This window comes from Xyrauchen texanus, chromosome 49 (genome assembly GCF_025860055.1).
Source record: "Xyrauchen texanus isolate HMW12.3.18 chromosome 49, RBS_HiC_50CHRs, whole genome shotgun sequence".
NCBI classification, from domain to species: domain Eukaryota; kingdom Metazoa; phylum Chordata; class Actinopteri; order Cypriniformes; family Catostomidae; genus Xyrauchen; species Xyrauchen texanus.
Window position 1 is genome coordinate 20625807 of NC_068324.1, and position 17275 is coordinate 20643081.

The window sequence follows — 17275 nt, forward strand, 5'->3', positions numbered from 1 at the left end:
TCAAAGTTTGTCTCAATGTTAAGTCTATGGGATTTTTCGGCCGCTTTTTGCCCCTGGGGCAAATACCGCACTCCGATCGCTTATAAAAGTCATAGCACATGTGTCCTCAATAGGCCGTTCGATTTGACACCTCATTCGTGGGTCTACGCCAAACGGTAGCGGGACGAGTTAGGTGCCGAAGTTTTGTTAAGAGATATAAAAATAAAAATAAAAAATAAAAATAAAAAGTATAATAATAAGTATGTGAGATTACAATAGTGATGCTTTGCAAGCACCACTAATAATAAGTATGTGAGATTACAATAGTGATGCTTTGCAAGCACCACTAAAAAATAAAAAGTATAATAAGTATGTGAGATTACAATAGTGATGCTTTGCAAGCACCACTAATAATAAGTTTAAATAGGATTTCAGTAAGTTGGCTCTCACAAGCCAACTTAATAATAATAATTATAATAAGTTTAAATAGGATTTCAGTAAGTTGGCTTTCACAAGCCAACTTAATAATAATAATAATAAGTTTAAGTACAATATCAGTAAGTTGGCTCTCACAAGCCAACTTAATAATAATAATAACTAGATAGGTACATTTCCTGAAGAAAATGTGAGTGGTGCTTGCCGTGGCCAAACTCGTCAAGTACAATTTTTTAACATGTAGCTAAGAAATAAAATAATGGTTATAGAATGTTGCTAGCATGTGTTTTTCATTATGGTAGCATCTAGGTGTTATGTTTGTGTTAGCATGATGCTTGCACATTTTTAGAATGTTTTAGCACTTCGCTAGGTGCATGTTTTAAGACTTGGTTAGGCGATGCTAACATGTGTTAGCATGATGCTAGCACGTTTTAGCACTTCGCTAGGCGATGGTAACATGTGTTAGCATGATGCTAGCACGTTTTTAGCATGTTTAAGCACTTCGCAAGGCAATGCTAACATGGGTTAGCATGATGTTAGCACGTTTTTAGCAAGTTTTAGCACTTCGCTAGGCGATGTTAGCATGTGTTAGCATGATGCTAGTACGTTTTTAACATGTTTTAACACTTCGCTAGACGATGCTAGCACGTGTTAGCATGATGCTAGGATGTTTTTAGCATGTTTTAACACTTTGCTAATCGATGCTAGCATTTGTTAGCATGATGATAACACGTTTTTAGCATGTTTTAGCACTTCGCTAGTCGATGCTAGCATTTGTTAGCATGATGCTAGCATGTTTTTAGCATGTTTTAGGGTGTGGCTATGAAGATTTTAGGTCATTACTTATTGGCTGCTTGATAAAATAAATCCTCTGAAGGAGAGAGAGAGGGAGAGATGCAGGGCTGACAGGCCCTTTTTGTCTGTGTGTGTGAAAAGGTCAGTTGGGATTTAAATTTCTGAACATTCCGCAATGTTAAGTCAATGGGACTTTTTTGGCCGCTTTTTCATCCGCTGTGCGAACATCGTACACCCGATCGCTTAGAAAAGTCATAGCACATGTGTCCTCAATAGGCCGTTCAATTTGACACCTCATTCGTGGGTCTACGCCAAACGGTGCGGGACGAGTTAGGTGCCGAAGTTTTGTACGGAGATAGAATAATAAGTATGTGAGATTACAATAGTGTTGCTTTGCAAGCACCACTAATAAGTTTAAGTACAATATCAGTAAGTTGGCTCTCACAAGCCAACTTAATAATAATAACTAGATAGGTACATTTCCTGAAGAAAATGTGAGTGGTGCTTGCCGTGGCAAAACTCGTCAAACAGCATGTTGTAACTGGAAAAGAACAAAAATTATGGTCATAAATAAATCAACCCAGAAGTCTGTACGATTTTGTGGTGCAGAAATATGTGATTTGTTACTCGGTTGCTAGGGAAAGCCCATGTGGTTGCTATGCAGTTACCAAGGTAATACAATACATGGCTCCTTTCCATCCTGAGTGAAATAAGTCAACCCGGAAGTCTGTAGTGTTTTCTGGTGCAGAGATATGTGATTTGTTACTCGGTTGCTAGGGTAACCCCATCTGGTTGCTAGGCAGTTAGCATAGTGATACTAATCAAGTGTCCTTGCCATCCTGATTGAAATAAGTCAACCCGGAAGTCTCTATGTTTTTCTGATGCAGAGATATGTGATTTGTTACTCGGTTGCTAGGGTAACCCCATCTGGTTGCTAGGCAGTTACCATAGTGATACTAATCAAGTCTCCTTGCCATCCTGATTGAAATAAGTCAACCCGGAAGTCTCTATGTTTTTCTGATGCAGAGATATGTGATTTGTTACTCGGTTGCTAGGGTAACCCCATCTGGTTGCTAGGCAGTTATCATAGTGATACTAATCAAGTGTCCTTGCCATCCTGATTGAAATAAGTCAACCCGGAAGTCTCTACGTTTTTCTGATGCAGAGATATGTGATTTGTTACTCGGTTGCTAGGGTAACCCCATCTGGTTGCTAGGCAGTTACCATAGTGATACTAATCAAGTGTCCTTGCCATCCTGATTGAAATAAGTCAACCCGGAAGTCTCTATGTTTTTCTGATGCAGAGATATGTGATTTGTTACTCGGTTGCTAGGGTAACCCCATCTGGTTGCTAGGCAGTTACCATAGTGATACTAATCAAGTCTCCTTGCCATCCTGATTGAAATAAGTCAACCCGGAAGTCTCTACGTTTTTCTGATGCAGAGATATGTGATTTGTTACTCGGTTGCTAGGGTAACCCCATCTGGTTGCTAGGCAGTTACCATAGTGATACTAATCAAGTCTCCTTGCCATCCTGATTGAAATAAGTCAACCCGGAAGTCTCTACGTTTTTCTGATGCAGAGATATGTGATTTGTTACTCGGTTGCTAGGGTAACCCCATCTGGTTGCTAGGCAGTTACCATAGTGATACTAATCAAGTCTCCTTGCCATCCTGATTGAAATAAATCAACCCAGAAGTCTCTCTGATTTTCTGGTGCAGAGATATAGTTACTGCTAAACGGTTGCTAGGGTACTCTGTGTAGTTGCTAGGGAGTGGCTTGGCAGCTGCCAATCATGAATCTCCAAAGGCTGCTTGTCAGTATGAATGATATAAACCAACTCCCATGCCTCTGTGACATTCAGAATGGAAGATATCCCTCTATGGATTTTGGTTGTTAAGGTGCTCGACAATGGTTGCTAGGGAGGGGCTAGGAAGTGTTGAAGTGATGCATGATTGGCTGTTTGCTGTCCCGAGTCAAACGAGACCACCCTTGTGTTTCTATGACACTTCTATCCGGAGATATCCCTTTGATCTTTTTCAATAGAAGTCTATGGGACTTGTTGCTAAGGTGCTCTTAATGGTTGCTAGGGCGTGGCTTGATAGCTTCACAATGATCCAGAGAGACTGATTGGTTGTCTGAGTAAAATGAGCCCACCCCCTCGTCTCTATGACACTGTGATCCAGAGCTATGTTCAATACAAATCCCTATGCCTTTTCATTTCATGGGCCGTCCTACACCATTATAAGTCAATTGGGGCATTTTTGGGCAGCTCCTGCCCCCCAGGGGTGCAACTTTTACCCCATATTGAGGTATGCTCTTACAGAGCCTGCCAGCCTCTTCAAATGTGGCAAATCACACGTTTCTACGAAATCCTCGCTTGGAGCTGTGACGCGTCAAAGTTTGTCTCAATGTTAAGTCTATGGGATTTTTCGGCCGCTTTTTTGCCCCTGGGGCAAATACCGTACCCCCGATCGCTTATAAAAGTCATAGCACATGTGTCCTCAATAGGCCGTTCGATTTGACACCTCATTCGTGGGTCTACGCCAAACGGTGCGGGACGAGTTAGGTGCCGAAGTTTTGTTAAGAGATATAAAAATAAAAATAAAAATAAAAATAAAAAGTATAATAATAAGTATGTGAGATTACAATAGTGATGCTTTGCAAGCACCACTAACTAGATAGGTACATTTCCTGAAGAAAATGTGAGTGGTGCTTGCCGTGGCAAAACTCGTCAAACAGCATGTTGTAACTTGAAAAGAAAAAAAATTATGGTCATAAATAAATCAGCCCAGAAGTCTGTACGATTTTCTGGTGCAGAAATATGTGATTTTTTACTCGGTTGCTAGGGTAAGCCCATGTGGTTGCTATGCAGTTACCAAGGTAATACAATACATGGCTCCTTTCCATCCTGAGTGAAATAAGTCAACCCGGAAGTCTGTAGTGTTTTCTGGTGCAGAGATATGTGATTTGTTACTCGGTTGCTAGGGTAACCCCATCTGGTTGCTAGGCAGTTACCATATTGATACTAATGAAGTGTCCTTGCCATCCTGGTTGAAATAAATCAACTCGGAAGTCTGTACTCTTTTCTGGTGCCGAGATATGTGATTTGTTTCTCGGTTGCTAGGGTAACCCCATCTGGTTGCTAGGCAGTTACCATAGTGATAGTAATCAAGTGTCCTTGCGATCCTGAGTGAAATAAATCAACCCGGAAGTCTGTACTCTTTTCTGGTGCCGAGATATGTGATTTGTTTCTCGGTTGCTAGGGTAACCCCATCTGGTTGCTAGGCAGTTACCATAGTGATAGTAATCAAGTGTCCTTGCGATCCTGAGTGAAATAAATCAACCCGGAAGTCAGTACTATTTTCTGGTGCAGAGATATGTGATTTGTTACTCGGTTGCTAGGGTAACCCCATCTGGTTGCTAGGCAGTTACCATAGTGATAGTAATCAAGTGTCCTTGCCATCCTGATTGAAATAAGTCAACCCAGAAGTATCTACGTTTTTCTGATGCAGAGATATGTGATTTGTTACTCGGTTGCTAGGGTAACCCCATGTGGTTGCTAGGCAGTTACCATATTGATACTAATGAAGTGTCCTTGCCATCCTGGTTGAAATAAATCAACCTGGAAGTCTGTACTCTTTTCTGGTGCCGAGATATGTGATTTGTTTCTCGGTTGCTAGGGTAACCCCATCTGGTTGCTAGGCAGTTACCATAGTGATAGTAATGAAGTGTCCTTGCCATCCTGAGTGAAATAAATCAACCCGGAAGTCAGTACTATTTTCTGGTGCAGAGATATGTGATTTGTTACTCGGTTGCTAGGGTAACCCCATCTGGTTGCTAGGCAGTAATCATAGTGATACTAATCAAGTGTCCTTGCCATCCTGATTGAAATAAGTCAACCCGGAAGTCTCTACGTTTTTCTGATGCAGAGATATGTGATTTGTTACTCGGTTGCTAGGGTAAGCTCATGTGGTTGCTAGGCAGTTACCATAGTGATACTAATGAAGTGTCCTTGCCATCCTGATTGAAATAAGTCAACCCGGAAGTCTCTACGTTTTTCTGATGCAGAGATATGTGATTTGTTACTCGGTTGCTAGGGTAACCCCATCTGGTTGCTAGGCAGTTAACATAGTGATACTTATCAAGTGTCCTTGCCATCCTGATTGAAATAAGTCAACCCGGAAGTCTCTATGTTTTTGTGATGCAGAGATATGTGATTTGTTACTCGGTTGCTAGGGTAAGCCCATCTGGTTGCTAGGCAGTTACCATAGTGATACTAATGAAGTGTCCTTGCCATCCTGATTGAAATAAGTCAACCCGGAAGTCTCTACGTTTTTCTGATGCAGAGATATGTGATTTGTTACTCGGTTGCTAGGGTAACCCCATCTGGTTGCTAGGCAGTTAACATAGTGATACTTATCAAGTCTCCTTGCCATCCTGATTGAAATAAATCAACCCAGAAGTCTCTCTGATTTTCTGGTGCAGAGATATAGTTACTGCTAAACGGTTGCTAGGGTACTCTGTGTAGTTGCTAGGGAGTGGCTTGGCAGCTGCCAATCATGAATCTCCAAAGGCTGCTTGTCAGTATGAATGATATAAACCAACTCCCATGCCTCTGTGACATTCAGAATGGAAGATATCCCTCTATGGATTTTGGTTGTTAAGGTGCTCGACAATGGTTGCTAGGGAGGGGCTAGGAAGTGTTGAAGTGATGCATGATTGGCTGTTTGCTGTCCCGAGTCAAACGAGACCACCCTTGTGTTTCTATGACACTTCTATCCGGAGATATCCCTTTGATCTTTTTCAATAGAAGTCTATGGGACTTGTTGCTAAGGTGCTCTTAATGGTTGCTAGGGCGTGGCTTGATAGCTTCACAATGATCCAGAGAGACTGATTGGTTGTCTGAGTAAAATGAGCCCACCCCCTCGTCTCTATGACACTGTGATCCAGAGCTATGTTCAATACAAATCCCTATGCCTTTTCATTTCATGGGCCGTCCTACACCATTATAAGTCAATTGGGGCATTTTTGGGCAGCTCCTGCCCCCCAGGGGTGCAACTTTTACCCCATATTGAGGTATGCTCTTACAGAGCCTGCCAGCCTCTTCAAATGTGGCAAATCACACGTTTCTACGAAATCCTCGCTTGGAGCTGTGACGCGTCAAAGTTTGTCTCAATGTTAAGTCTATGGGATTTTTCGGCCGCTTTTTTGCCCCTGGGGCAAATACCGTACCCCCGATCGCTTATAAAAGTCATAGCACATGTGTCCTCAATAGGCCGTTCGATTTGACACCTCATTCGTGGGTCTACGCCAAACGGTGCGGGACGAGTTAGGTGCCGAAGTTTTGTTAAGAGATATAAAAATAAAAATAAAAATAAAAATAAAAAGTATAATAATAAGTATGTGAGATTACAATAGTGATGCTTTGCAAGCACCACTAATAAGTATGTGAGATTACAATAGTGATGCTTTGCAAGCACCACTAATAATAAGTTTAAATAGGATTTCAGTAAGTTGGCTCTCACAAGCCAACTTAATTATATACATTTTAATTCTCTTTTTGTTACAATCATTACTAATTATGTCACATGAAGCAACAAACAGAAAACACCTCAGTGAGAGTCACCTCACACTGAACAAATACAGCATGACTCATATGCATATTGACTCATATGCTCATATTGACTCCTATCGATCTTGTCACTTGATCTTCAATATTAATGAACTTAATAGATGTAAGATGTCTACGATAAACACACAGTACACATCTTTAAAAAATAATTATAAACATGAACGTTCAAGGACATGCAGCCAAAGACCAACACAAAGCTGCTTTTCAGCTCATTTTTAGTATGACGGAACAAATCCAGATTCATTCCGATAGTTGATTTTGAGTCATGATGCCGAGAGGCAGCGATGACTTCCTGCGTGACACAAAGTCCTGTACTTCCTGACCAGTGGTGACTGTGACACAAGCACACTTCCGTACAAGTATACAAAGGTTTGGACAAAGGTACTTTGGGTCCAGTTTGACCTCAGCAAAGCTGATATTATATAACACGATGTGACCCTTCATAAGGCAACTGCCATAGTGATTTTATTGCATTCATTCTAAAGGTCAGAAAGTAGAGAAAAATGTATCTGCTGATTAAAGACAAAAAGTTTATATCTATATGTAGAGGGTGATGTCAGTAACTGAAAAGAAGAAATAATTACATTAGGAGAAACATAAAGGCCGATAAATGAGTCGGGTTCCTACCTCTTCACTTCAGGCTCCTGTGAAACAAGAGAGCACTATGTTTTCATGAGCGCTAACCACATTTAAAAGAAAAAATTCAGTTGACGTTCATTGGTCACTCCCACATTGCCCAATTATATTTTGTTTAACTTTGTTTGCAAATGATTGAAGAAAAACAATTGCCAAATGATTAAACAAATTCTATTTAAAAGTTGCATTTAAAAAAGGGTAATTCATGTATTATTATATTGTTACATTTAACTACATTTTCAACATTTTATTAAAAATTGTATATATGTCTATTTATCAAATAGAATTCAAATTATTTATTTACATTTAATATATTTACATTTTTATTAATATAATTATATTAATCTAATAAAACCATTTTAAATATGTATGTCTATTTAATAATTTGAATTTTTTTTTATTTACTTGTTAATTTGCATTTCAATTATTATAATTTTATTAAATAAAACAATACAAAATATGTCTATTGATTAATTAATAAAATATATATATTATAATTTAACATAGTTACATTTTAAATAATAATATTTTTTTAATATATATTTTTTTAAATCTATCAACTTATTTTATGTACATTTAAATTATTAGACTTTTACTAATCAAAATAAACACGTATGTCTGTCTAAATGCCTGGAAAAATTATTTACTTATAATTTAATTAATTTCTTTTTTAATTAATATAATGTATATAATTTTATTAAACCAATAAAACTATTTTAATTATGTCTAACTATTTATCTATTTGGAACATAATAATTTAACTTATTTACATTTTAATGACTAAATTGATACTATAATTGATTTCTTGATTTTTTTAAATGGTATTCCATAATTTTTGAGGCTAGAACATTGTAATAGAATTAATTGATAATATGTTATGAACATTGTAATAGAGTGATTCAAGGTAACACTTCTCCTGAGTGTACATGTCTAGAATCAAAGAACAACCCTGCCTATGAAAGTCATGAAACAATGACCTCTCTCTCAGGTGACGTTTGTTCCCTTATATCAGTGTGTGACTGACAGAGCGCTAAAGGAAACACACAATGATGCTGTATAATTAATTACTAATTCAGCACAAAATTGATACAAAAATATACAATCAAAAGACACGCTCCTTTGAAATTGACACAAAAAAGATAAGCCAGCCAGGCGAGCAACTGCCTTTGAGATATTAGTGCTCTCTAGGTATTATAACCCTGCATGCCTGAGGTGATTATGTGCAGGGGGGAATAATCAAAACAATGTTCAAGCCAAATCTGCACCCTTAGCTATGTGCACTATTACTAATCTCAAGGATATTTAGAACACACATTAAAATATATTTAAAGGCTATAATGAAGAATATGTTTAGTCAAATCAAAGGTCAGTTAAGGGAAGTGCAAACACTTAGAACCGCAGTTGAAAATCCAGAATAACTGAAAATGTGTGTTTGACCAGAAGTCAGCGATGGTTCTGATCTTTAGTGTTAAACAGTAATGTTGCTCTTATTCACTCACCCACAGCTCGTCTCCAGCAGACTGTCTCCCACCTGCAGGGACGCCATGCCAAAGTCTGCTATCCTGATGTTATTCTTCTCATCCAGCAACAGGTTCTCTGGCTTCAGGTCCCTGTGACTGTAGGGCAGAAAACAAAATTAACACATTTTCTCAGTAGGACTTGCATTGTTAAATGCTACCCTGTGTTGTTTAGCACTAACTTGTGTTGTTTAGCACTAAATTGCATTATTTAGCACTAAATTGCTCTAATCTGTAGTTGTTTAGAGCGAACTTGCATTGTTTATCACTAGCTTGCGTTGCTTAGCCTATAGCTAACTTGCATTGTTTAGAGATAACTTTAGTTGTTTGGCACTAAATTGTGTTGTTTAGAGTTAAATTGCATTGCTTAAAGCTTCCTTTGTTAAGTGATAACCTGTGTTGTTAAGTGCCAACTTGCATTGATAGATAACTTATATTGTTTAACACTAACTTATGGAGTTTAGCGCTAACTTGCAATGTGTAGATCTAACTTGAATTGTTTAGAGCTAACTTGAATTGTTTAGCGCTAAAAATGCTAACTATTGTTGTTTAGCTCTACTTGCGTTGTTTAGAGCTAACTCCCTTTGTTTAGTGCTATCGTGTTTGTTTAGCACTGGCTTGTATGTTTAGAGTTAGCTTGCTGTGTTAAGAGTTAGCTTGCTTTGTTAAGAGTTAGCTAGCTTAGTTAAGAGCCAACTTGTTATGTTTAGTGCTAACTGCCATTGTTTAGAGTTAAATTGCTTTGTTTATACATAACAGAGCTCATAAACATGCAAAGGAACAGACAACCAAATTTTGGTTTCAGTTCAAAAGTTTTGCTCCATAATAATTACACATGTAAAGTGTAACATTTTCTCTCAACACTGTTCTGCGATAGCATGTGAAGACTAAAATTATTATTTTTTTTGCATCATAATCAAGGACATGTTGAATCACAGAATTATCAAGTCATCTTTGAGCATGCAAATGAGTGTGTTCATTTTATTTTCCAATTATCTGTCTCTTTATCTATTCTTCTCTCTAATAGCTGTCAGTCTACAAGACCCTTTGGGAGGAGCTGACAGATGCCTGCTGCGCCAGTGTCTGATGTTAAACACCCATCTGACCACAGGCGGACACGAACTAGCTACTTTAAATAATAATTCTGTTGGGCCTCCTATCACAGCCAAATTAATTCAAAAGTTCCTGTTAATTGATTTGCTGTCTGACGTTTCCTCATGTGATGCAAAACAAAACAGTTTCAAAGTCGTTTCATATACAGTAAAATAAACTAAACTATTGTGGGCACAGTCATACTGTGAGTTTTTCCCACTCAAGCTGAATTGGCTAATGAAAAGGCCCACATCTAAACTGTGTCTAGTGCCATGACAGTCATAACAAATGAGACATAAAATGAGCAAAAATACACAAACACATCTACAGTATAAAACGGAACCTCATATGTCCCCACCATAAAATAAAGTATGTGCGATTTGCACCTCAACGATATACAAGGGACAAATTGCAGAGGTGGGGTTTATTAGCTGTCACACCGGTAACATTCATAACAGCTCTTTGAAGTCACTTTCTGACATGTTAACGTGACCCAGAAGTCGTAATCTCTCCCTGACAGAAACGGTTTGTTTATATGATCAGAGGCTGGTGGTACATTTTCCTTTCGGCTGGTTATTAATCGAACAGCAGCGAGTTTAATTTCAATGCCCCTGGCCTATATGTTAATGGACAAAGGAAACGGGGAAAGAAACTGCAAGTTTGTGTGACTGTGGAAATAAACCATCTTGTGATGCTTCTGATATTATCAGGTTTCTATTGGTCTCTGATGGCGCAGAGGCACCGAATGTTTCCCCACAGTGTGTCGTAAGGTCTTAAATTGCATATTTACTCTTCCAGTGATAGTTTTAAATTTTAATGTGTATGGCGTAGTGCTGTTTGCTGATCGAGATCTGCATTTAGTTGTGGCATGTTGTGTTTTTATGATTATGCTTATGATACCATCAGAACGGCGGTTCTCGCTGCGGTGTGCCTAACAATAAAAAACCTAATAAATAGTGTCTGTTTAACATCTGTACTATTTAACCTTTGGTTAAAGGATTACTTAATCTATTTGTAAAAATGTATATGTTGTCGGAGACGTGGTTTGGCAGGTAAAAAAGGTAAAAAGCATTTACAAAAAAATTATAAAAAATATGTAAAAATTATAATAAATAAACAATAATAAATACAAAATAATAAGTAAATAAATAAAATAACTAAATAAAAAAATTATGAAAATAAATAAATCAAAATAATTAATGACAAAAAATTAATTCAATCTAAAAATGTCATTAAATTAAATTTCTTATAATCTTTTAAGGGTCCGATAACTCAGAAGGCGCTAGAACACGCTTTGCATTATTGCAATGTAAAGAAACAGCAGGCAGCACATGTTATAGTACATCACATGCTGTTCACAGCAGTCTAATTATGATACATTTTAATTACGGAACATGTATGTCTACGTGTTTAGCAGCACTACGCCTTTCTTGCATGCTGTTTGTTTACTGTAGATAGAAAAAAAACATCCTTCCCGTTGTGCAATATATTTCACTTCCTCAAACACACAAACATACATTATGTCTATTTAAAGTCAACATGAAATCAAAATGATGATATTTGCTTTCTAATTATGTATTTGTGGTCTTATTGCGAACGACTCATAAGTGCATGCTATTCTAAAGGGAAAAAAAAGCTTTGTCTATGTAATGTTATCAAAAGGTAATAAATTGCTCTGCCTCTTGAAACAAATTCAATTTCCAGCTTAAGGCACTTAGGCTGTTTAAGTTTGAACAGTGTTGTCATCCACAATTGACTGTAAGCTCTTGTATGTAATGCCAACTTTTCACAATCCAATGATTTATGTATATAAATAAAATTTCTATACGTAATAAATCCTGTCCAAAATGTTAGTTTTTTTTCTCTAAAATATACAGTTTAACTCTGAAATATGTACAATAGGTTGGAAAGCCATTTCACTGTCTGTTCAAATATACTCACAAAATTTGGACAACGAGACAAGTGATCATATTTTTCGACCTCATGATCATCACCCATTATTACTGAGGGTTTTCCACACATGAGGTCAGGATCTCGGAATTGGAAACTGTGATATCGCCGCGGGCTACAGCACAGCAGTAACCTACAGAAATGTTATAAGATCCGAGATCTCATTCAAACTGTTCTCTAGTGGCACATAAAACCTTATAACTTAGTTGCGCACTCAGCAAACCAAATAACACGAGTACATAAAGTGCATTTATGCTCAATTCAGATATATTTAATCGTTATTTTGTGACGCAATTGTCTTTTATTACAGCAGAGAGGTTTAGTGGGGTGTTAATGTATAGATCTTTATATTTGGCAGCTGTTTGTGGAGCAGGTGGGCGCCAAGTGAGTCAAGGGTGCCTCTGTCACAGCTTCCTGCAATCAGGGATGTTGTTGTCTGTCTATAAATGTGCAATAATTACATACAGTGGCCCCTAAACGTATTTGGAGAATTTAGCTATGATTTAAAATGTATGAATGTCATACATTTTGCATTAGATAACAAATATGAAAGCAAGTGGCATTCAGTTGCATGTAAAACATTTGACAATAAATAAATGATTAAACTGTAGATAATGTTCAAAATGAAGATTCAGACACTTTCTTGGTAAATGTTAGTGGAAAGTTCAAAGTAAATGTGCTGATCTGCTCTGTGGTTACTTTGCAAGGACACCTGAGAGAAATTGAGGGAAATTACTTCATAAAAGTTATCATGCAAATAATGTCAGGATGCAAAAACAAACAAACAAACAAACAAAAAAGTCTTAAGAGCATTACAAATAGGCCAGGAAGCAGACAAACTGGGTAATCCGAACATCTGCTAGCTGCCTAGAGATGTTACACAGGTCACACAAACTACAACGCATAGAGATTGTGTCTGTTCCCCGAACTACCAAACACAAAACCTTCAATAAGTCATTTACAAAAAATTCTATTGATGACAAACTTGAAAATAACTGAAGATAAACATCATAAAAGGTATGATAAACATTAGATCGCTTTCATCCAAATCATTAATTGTAAATTAAATTATTACAGATCATAGTTTGGATTCACTCTGTTTGACTGAAACCTGGATTAAAACAGATGAATATATTAGTTTAACCTGTTGATACGCAATTTCACCGCACTCGGGAGTGACGTCACTCTGCTTATATTTACTATATCATTTACCATCTATAAATGTAATTAATGTTAACAAATGATACATCTTGTCAAAGGTCTAAGGGTACAACATTGATTTCCGATCTCTGTTTCACGATAGCGATGCTCCAGAAAAAGCAATTTAGTTATTTGTGCCAGCCGTACAAATGAAATCATGCAATATCAAAACGGACTTCATACCTTTGTTATGAAAACAAGGTCACCAGATGAATCCAGTTCAACACATTTGGGTTAATTGTCCATGACATACCAATAGCACTTTTTGTCCATGAAAGTGATAAATCTGAGAGATATTGATATATTCTCCATTGTTTCACATGAGATCTCGCCTGAATTACCCTTCATCATCGTTCTTCAACAAACTATGAAATCTGAGCAGCATTCATGTTGTAAAACTGTATATGATCTTATATATTAGAGTCTCATAAACAAAACAAGCCTTTCTCCAAAGTCTATTTTTTAAAATGTGGCATAGATTTATTCATAATAGCCGAGCAGTGCAGTCAGATTTTGTGTCGTCTTGAAAGGCGGAGCCTTAATTTTACTCTGTACGCTTCCAGCGATTTTACAGAGAAAAAATCTTTCAGGAACCTCATTTTTTTGTTAGATCATCTTTAAATTTGACACAACTTCTTTAGACTTGTGGCTTTGAGAACATTGTATTTATGGGTTGTCTTGGTACTTTATTATTGTTTATTTAGATTATAAAAACATGTTCAGCACAAAATATTTCTGTTACTTTAAACTTCAGATTCTCTAACTTTAAAAAATAACAACATATATGAATTTTGAAACTTGGGAAATGAAGCCCAAAGCGTCTTCTTTCAAATGATACTACAACTGTGTCTATACTCCAAAGGGTCCAGTAAATACAACTATATAAGTTCAGGTATGTCATTTTCATGATTTGTGCTCAAAAAGGGGGTGTGTATCAACAGGTTAAATGAGTCTACTCCCTCAGGTTATTGTTATAAAAATTAGCCTTTTCTGAAAGGTAGAGGACGAGGTGTTGCTACAATTTACAGTAATATTTTTAGTGTCACTCAAAGGTCAGGATATACACTCACCTAAAGGATTATTAGGAACACCTGTTCAATTTCTCTATCAACCAATCACATGGCAGTTGCTTCAATGCATTTAGGGGTGTGGTCCTGGTCAAGACAATCTCCTGAACTCCAAACTGAATGTCAGAATGGGAAAGAAAGGTGATTTAAGCAATTTTGAGCGTGGCATGGTTGTTGGTGCCAGACGGGCCGGTCTGAGTATTTCACAATCTGCTCAGTTACTGGGATTTTCACGCACAACCATTTTTAGGGTTTACAAAGAATGGCGTGAAAAGGGAAAAACATCCAGTATGCGGCAGTCCTGTGGGCAAAAATGTCTTGTTGATGCTAGAGGTCAGATGAGAATGGGCCGACTGATTTAAGCTGATAGAAGTGCAACTTTGCCTGAAATAACCACTCGTTACAACCAAGGTATGCAGCAAAGCATTTGTGAAGCCACAACACGCACAACCTTGAGGCGGATGGGCTACAACAGCAGAAGACCCCACCGGGTACCACTCATCTCCACTACAAATAGGAAAAAGAGGCTACAATTTGCAAGAGCTCACCAAAATTGGACAGTTGAAGACTGGAAAAATGTTGCCTGGTCTGATGAGTCTCGATTCCTGTTGAGACATTCAGATGGTAGAGTCAGAATTTGGCGTAAACAGAATGAGAACATGGATCCATCATGCCTTGTTACCACTGTGCAGGCTGGTGGTGGTGGTGTAATGGTGTGGGGGATGTTTTCTTGGCACACTTTAGGCCCCTTAGTGCCAACTGGGCATCATTTAAATGCCATGGCCTACCTGAGCATTGTTTCTGACCATGTCCATCCCTTAATGGACACCATGTACCCATCCTATGATGGCTACTTCCAGAAAGATAATCGACCATGTCACAAAGCTCGAATCATTTCAAATTGGTTTCTTGAACATGACAATGAGTTCACTGTACTAAAATGGGCCCCACAGTCACCAGATCTCAACCCAATAGAGCATCTTTGGGATGTGGTGGAACGGGAGCTTCGTGCCCTGGATGTGCATCCCACAAATCTCCATCAACTGCAAGATGCTATCCTATCAATATGGGCCAACATTTCTAAAGAATGCTTTCAGCACCTTGTTGAATCAATGCCACGTAGAATTAAGGCAGTTCTGAAGGCGAAAGGGGGTCAAACACAGTATTAGTATGGTGTTCCTAATAATCCTTTAGGTGAGTGTAAGTTTAATTCCTTTGAACTGATAATGATTCATGTGACATCGTCAGATATAAATAAAATAAATCAGTATATAGACCACCAGGGCCATATTCTGAATTCCTTCAAGAATTTGCAGATATTTTGTCAGATCTAGTAGTTGCTGTGGATAGAGCTTTACTCATCTGTGACTTCAACATCCACATAGACAACAAAAATGATACACTGGAATTAGCATTTAATAATTATTCTCAACTCTGTTGGGATTAGGCAAAATGTGACAGGTCCAACCCATCACCAAAATCATACGCTAGATATAATTTTGTCATATGGAATTGCTGTTGATAAAATAAAATTCTGCCACAGAGCAATATTATCTCAGATCATTACCTTGTCAAATATATGCTGCATTTACCAAAACTCACTCAATCTATGGAGTGTAATCGTCCAGGTAAAACTATTCTTTCAACTACTAAAGATAGCTTTACTAAAAATCTTCCAGATTTGTCTCAAATACTCAGTATGCCAAAAATCTCAAAAGAACTTGCTGTCACAAAAAATATGGATACAGTCTTCTCTAGCATTCTAGATAGTGTCACCCCAGTTTGATTAAAGTTAAAGATAAAAATCCTGCACCATAGTACAATGATCACACTCATGTTCTCAAGAGAGCAGCTCAGAAAATGGAACATAAGTGGAAGAATACAAAATTAGAGGTATTTTGCGGTTCATGCAAGGATAGTGTCTCTAACTACAGACAGGCTCTAAAAATGGCCAGGTCTGCATATTTGAGAATAGTCATAGAAAATAACCACAACAATCGTAGGTGTTTATTCAGTACTGTGGCAAAATTGGTTAGGAATAAATCTTTGATTGAACCAACTATTCTATCGCAACATTGTAGTAATGACTTTATGAAATTCTTTACAGATAAAATCGAAATAATCAGAAACAAAATTGTAATTGCGCATCCATCTGCCACAGCTACCAGAACACTAAAATGATTCCCTACAAGCAGCTTCAGTCCTTTGCTGTTATAGGTCAGGAAGAGCAAACAAAAAATATCAAAAAATCTAAATCAACAACATGTATGTTAGACCCAATACTGACTTAATCCCCAAAAGAGACTCCTTATTATCCTTAGGGCATGTCCCAAGGACCTTTAAACTGGTAGTTATCAAACCTCTTTGATCCAGTAGAACTGGCTAATTATAGAGTAATCAAATCTCCCATTTATATCGAACTATACTCCCAACTATGTTCATTTTTATATAGAAATGGTATATATGAATAATTGCAGTTAGGATTTAGGACCCATCATTTCACAGAGACAGCACTTATCAGAGTTAAAAATGACTTTCTCTTATCATTTTGTAACGTTGTTGCTGGCACTGGCAATGACTATGACGATGACAAATGTGTAAAGAAACCAAGTGTAAATTTATTCCAATGTGTATATCCACAAACCCTAACTACAATCATAAATAAAACATGAACATGTCCTTGACAATAACTTGGCTTGATAAACTTGACTTGACATAAACTTGAACAAACCACCAAATTTTCAACAACAAACCTCAATACCTGACAATGGACAAAGGAAAACATAAGGCTTAAATACATGAACATGGGAGAACACATAACAAAGATAACCAATAAAAACTGAGAACTCCATACAAGATAACAAGACAATAAACCAATGAAACAAGACACATAAACATGGAGGGAAACATGAAATCACATGACAAGGGAACCACATGACATGAAACAGGAACTAGAATTTCAAAATAAA

At 37.4% G+C, this 17275-nt stretch overlaps 1 protein-coding gene across 3 annotated transcripts in view; it reads right to left on the minus strand.

The window, feature by feature from the left end:
• The window catches only part of LOC127640301 (serine/threonine-protein kinase BRSK2-like), a 292226-nt gene that overhangs the window by 88125 nt on the left and 186826 nt on the right, over positions 1-17275 (minus strand). For all 3 annotated transcript variants that reach the window (XM_052122748.1, XM_052122747.1, XM_052122746.1), the window contains exon 5: positions 8980-9096. In XM_052122748.1, the coding sequence (XP_051978708.1) occupies positions 8980-9096 (117 nt within the window). The remainder of the gene's footprint in view (positions 1-8979; positions 9097-17275) is intronic.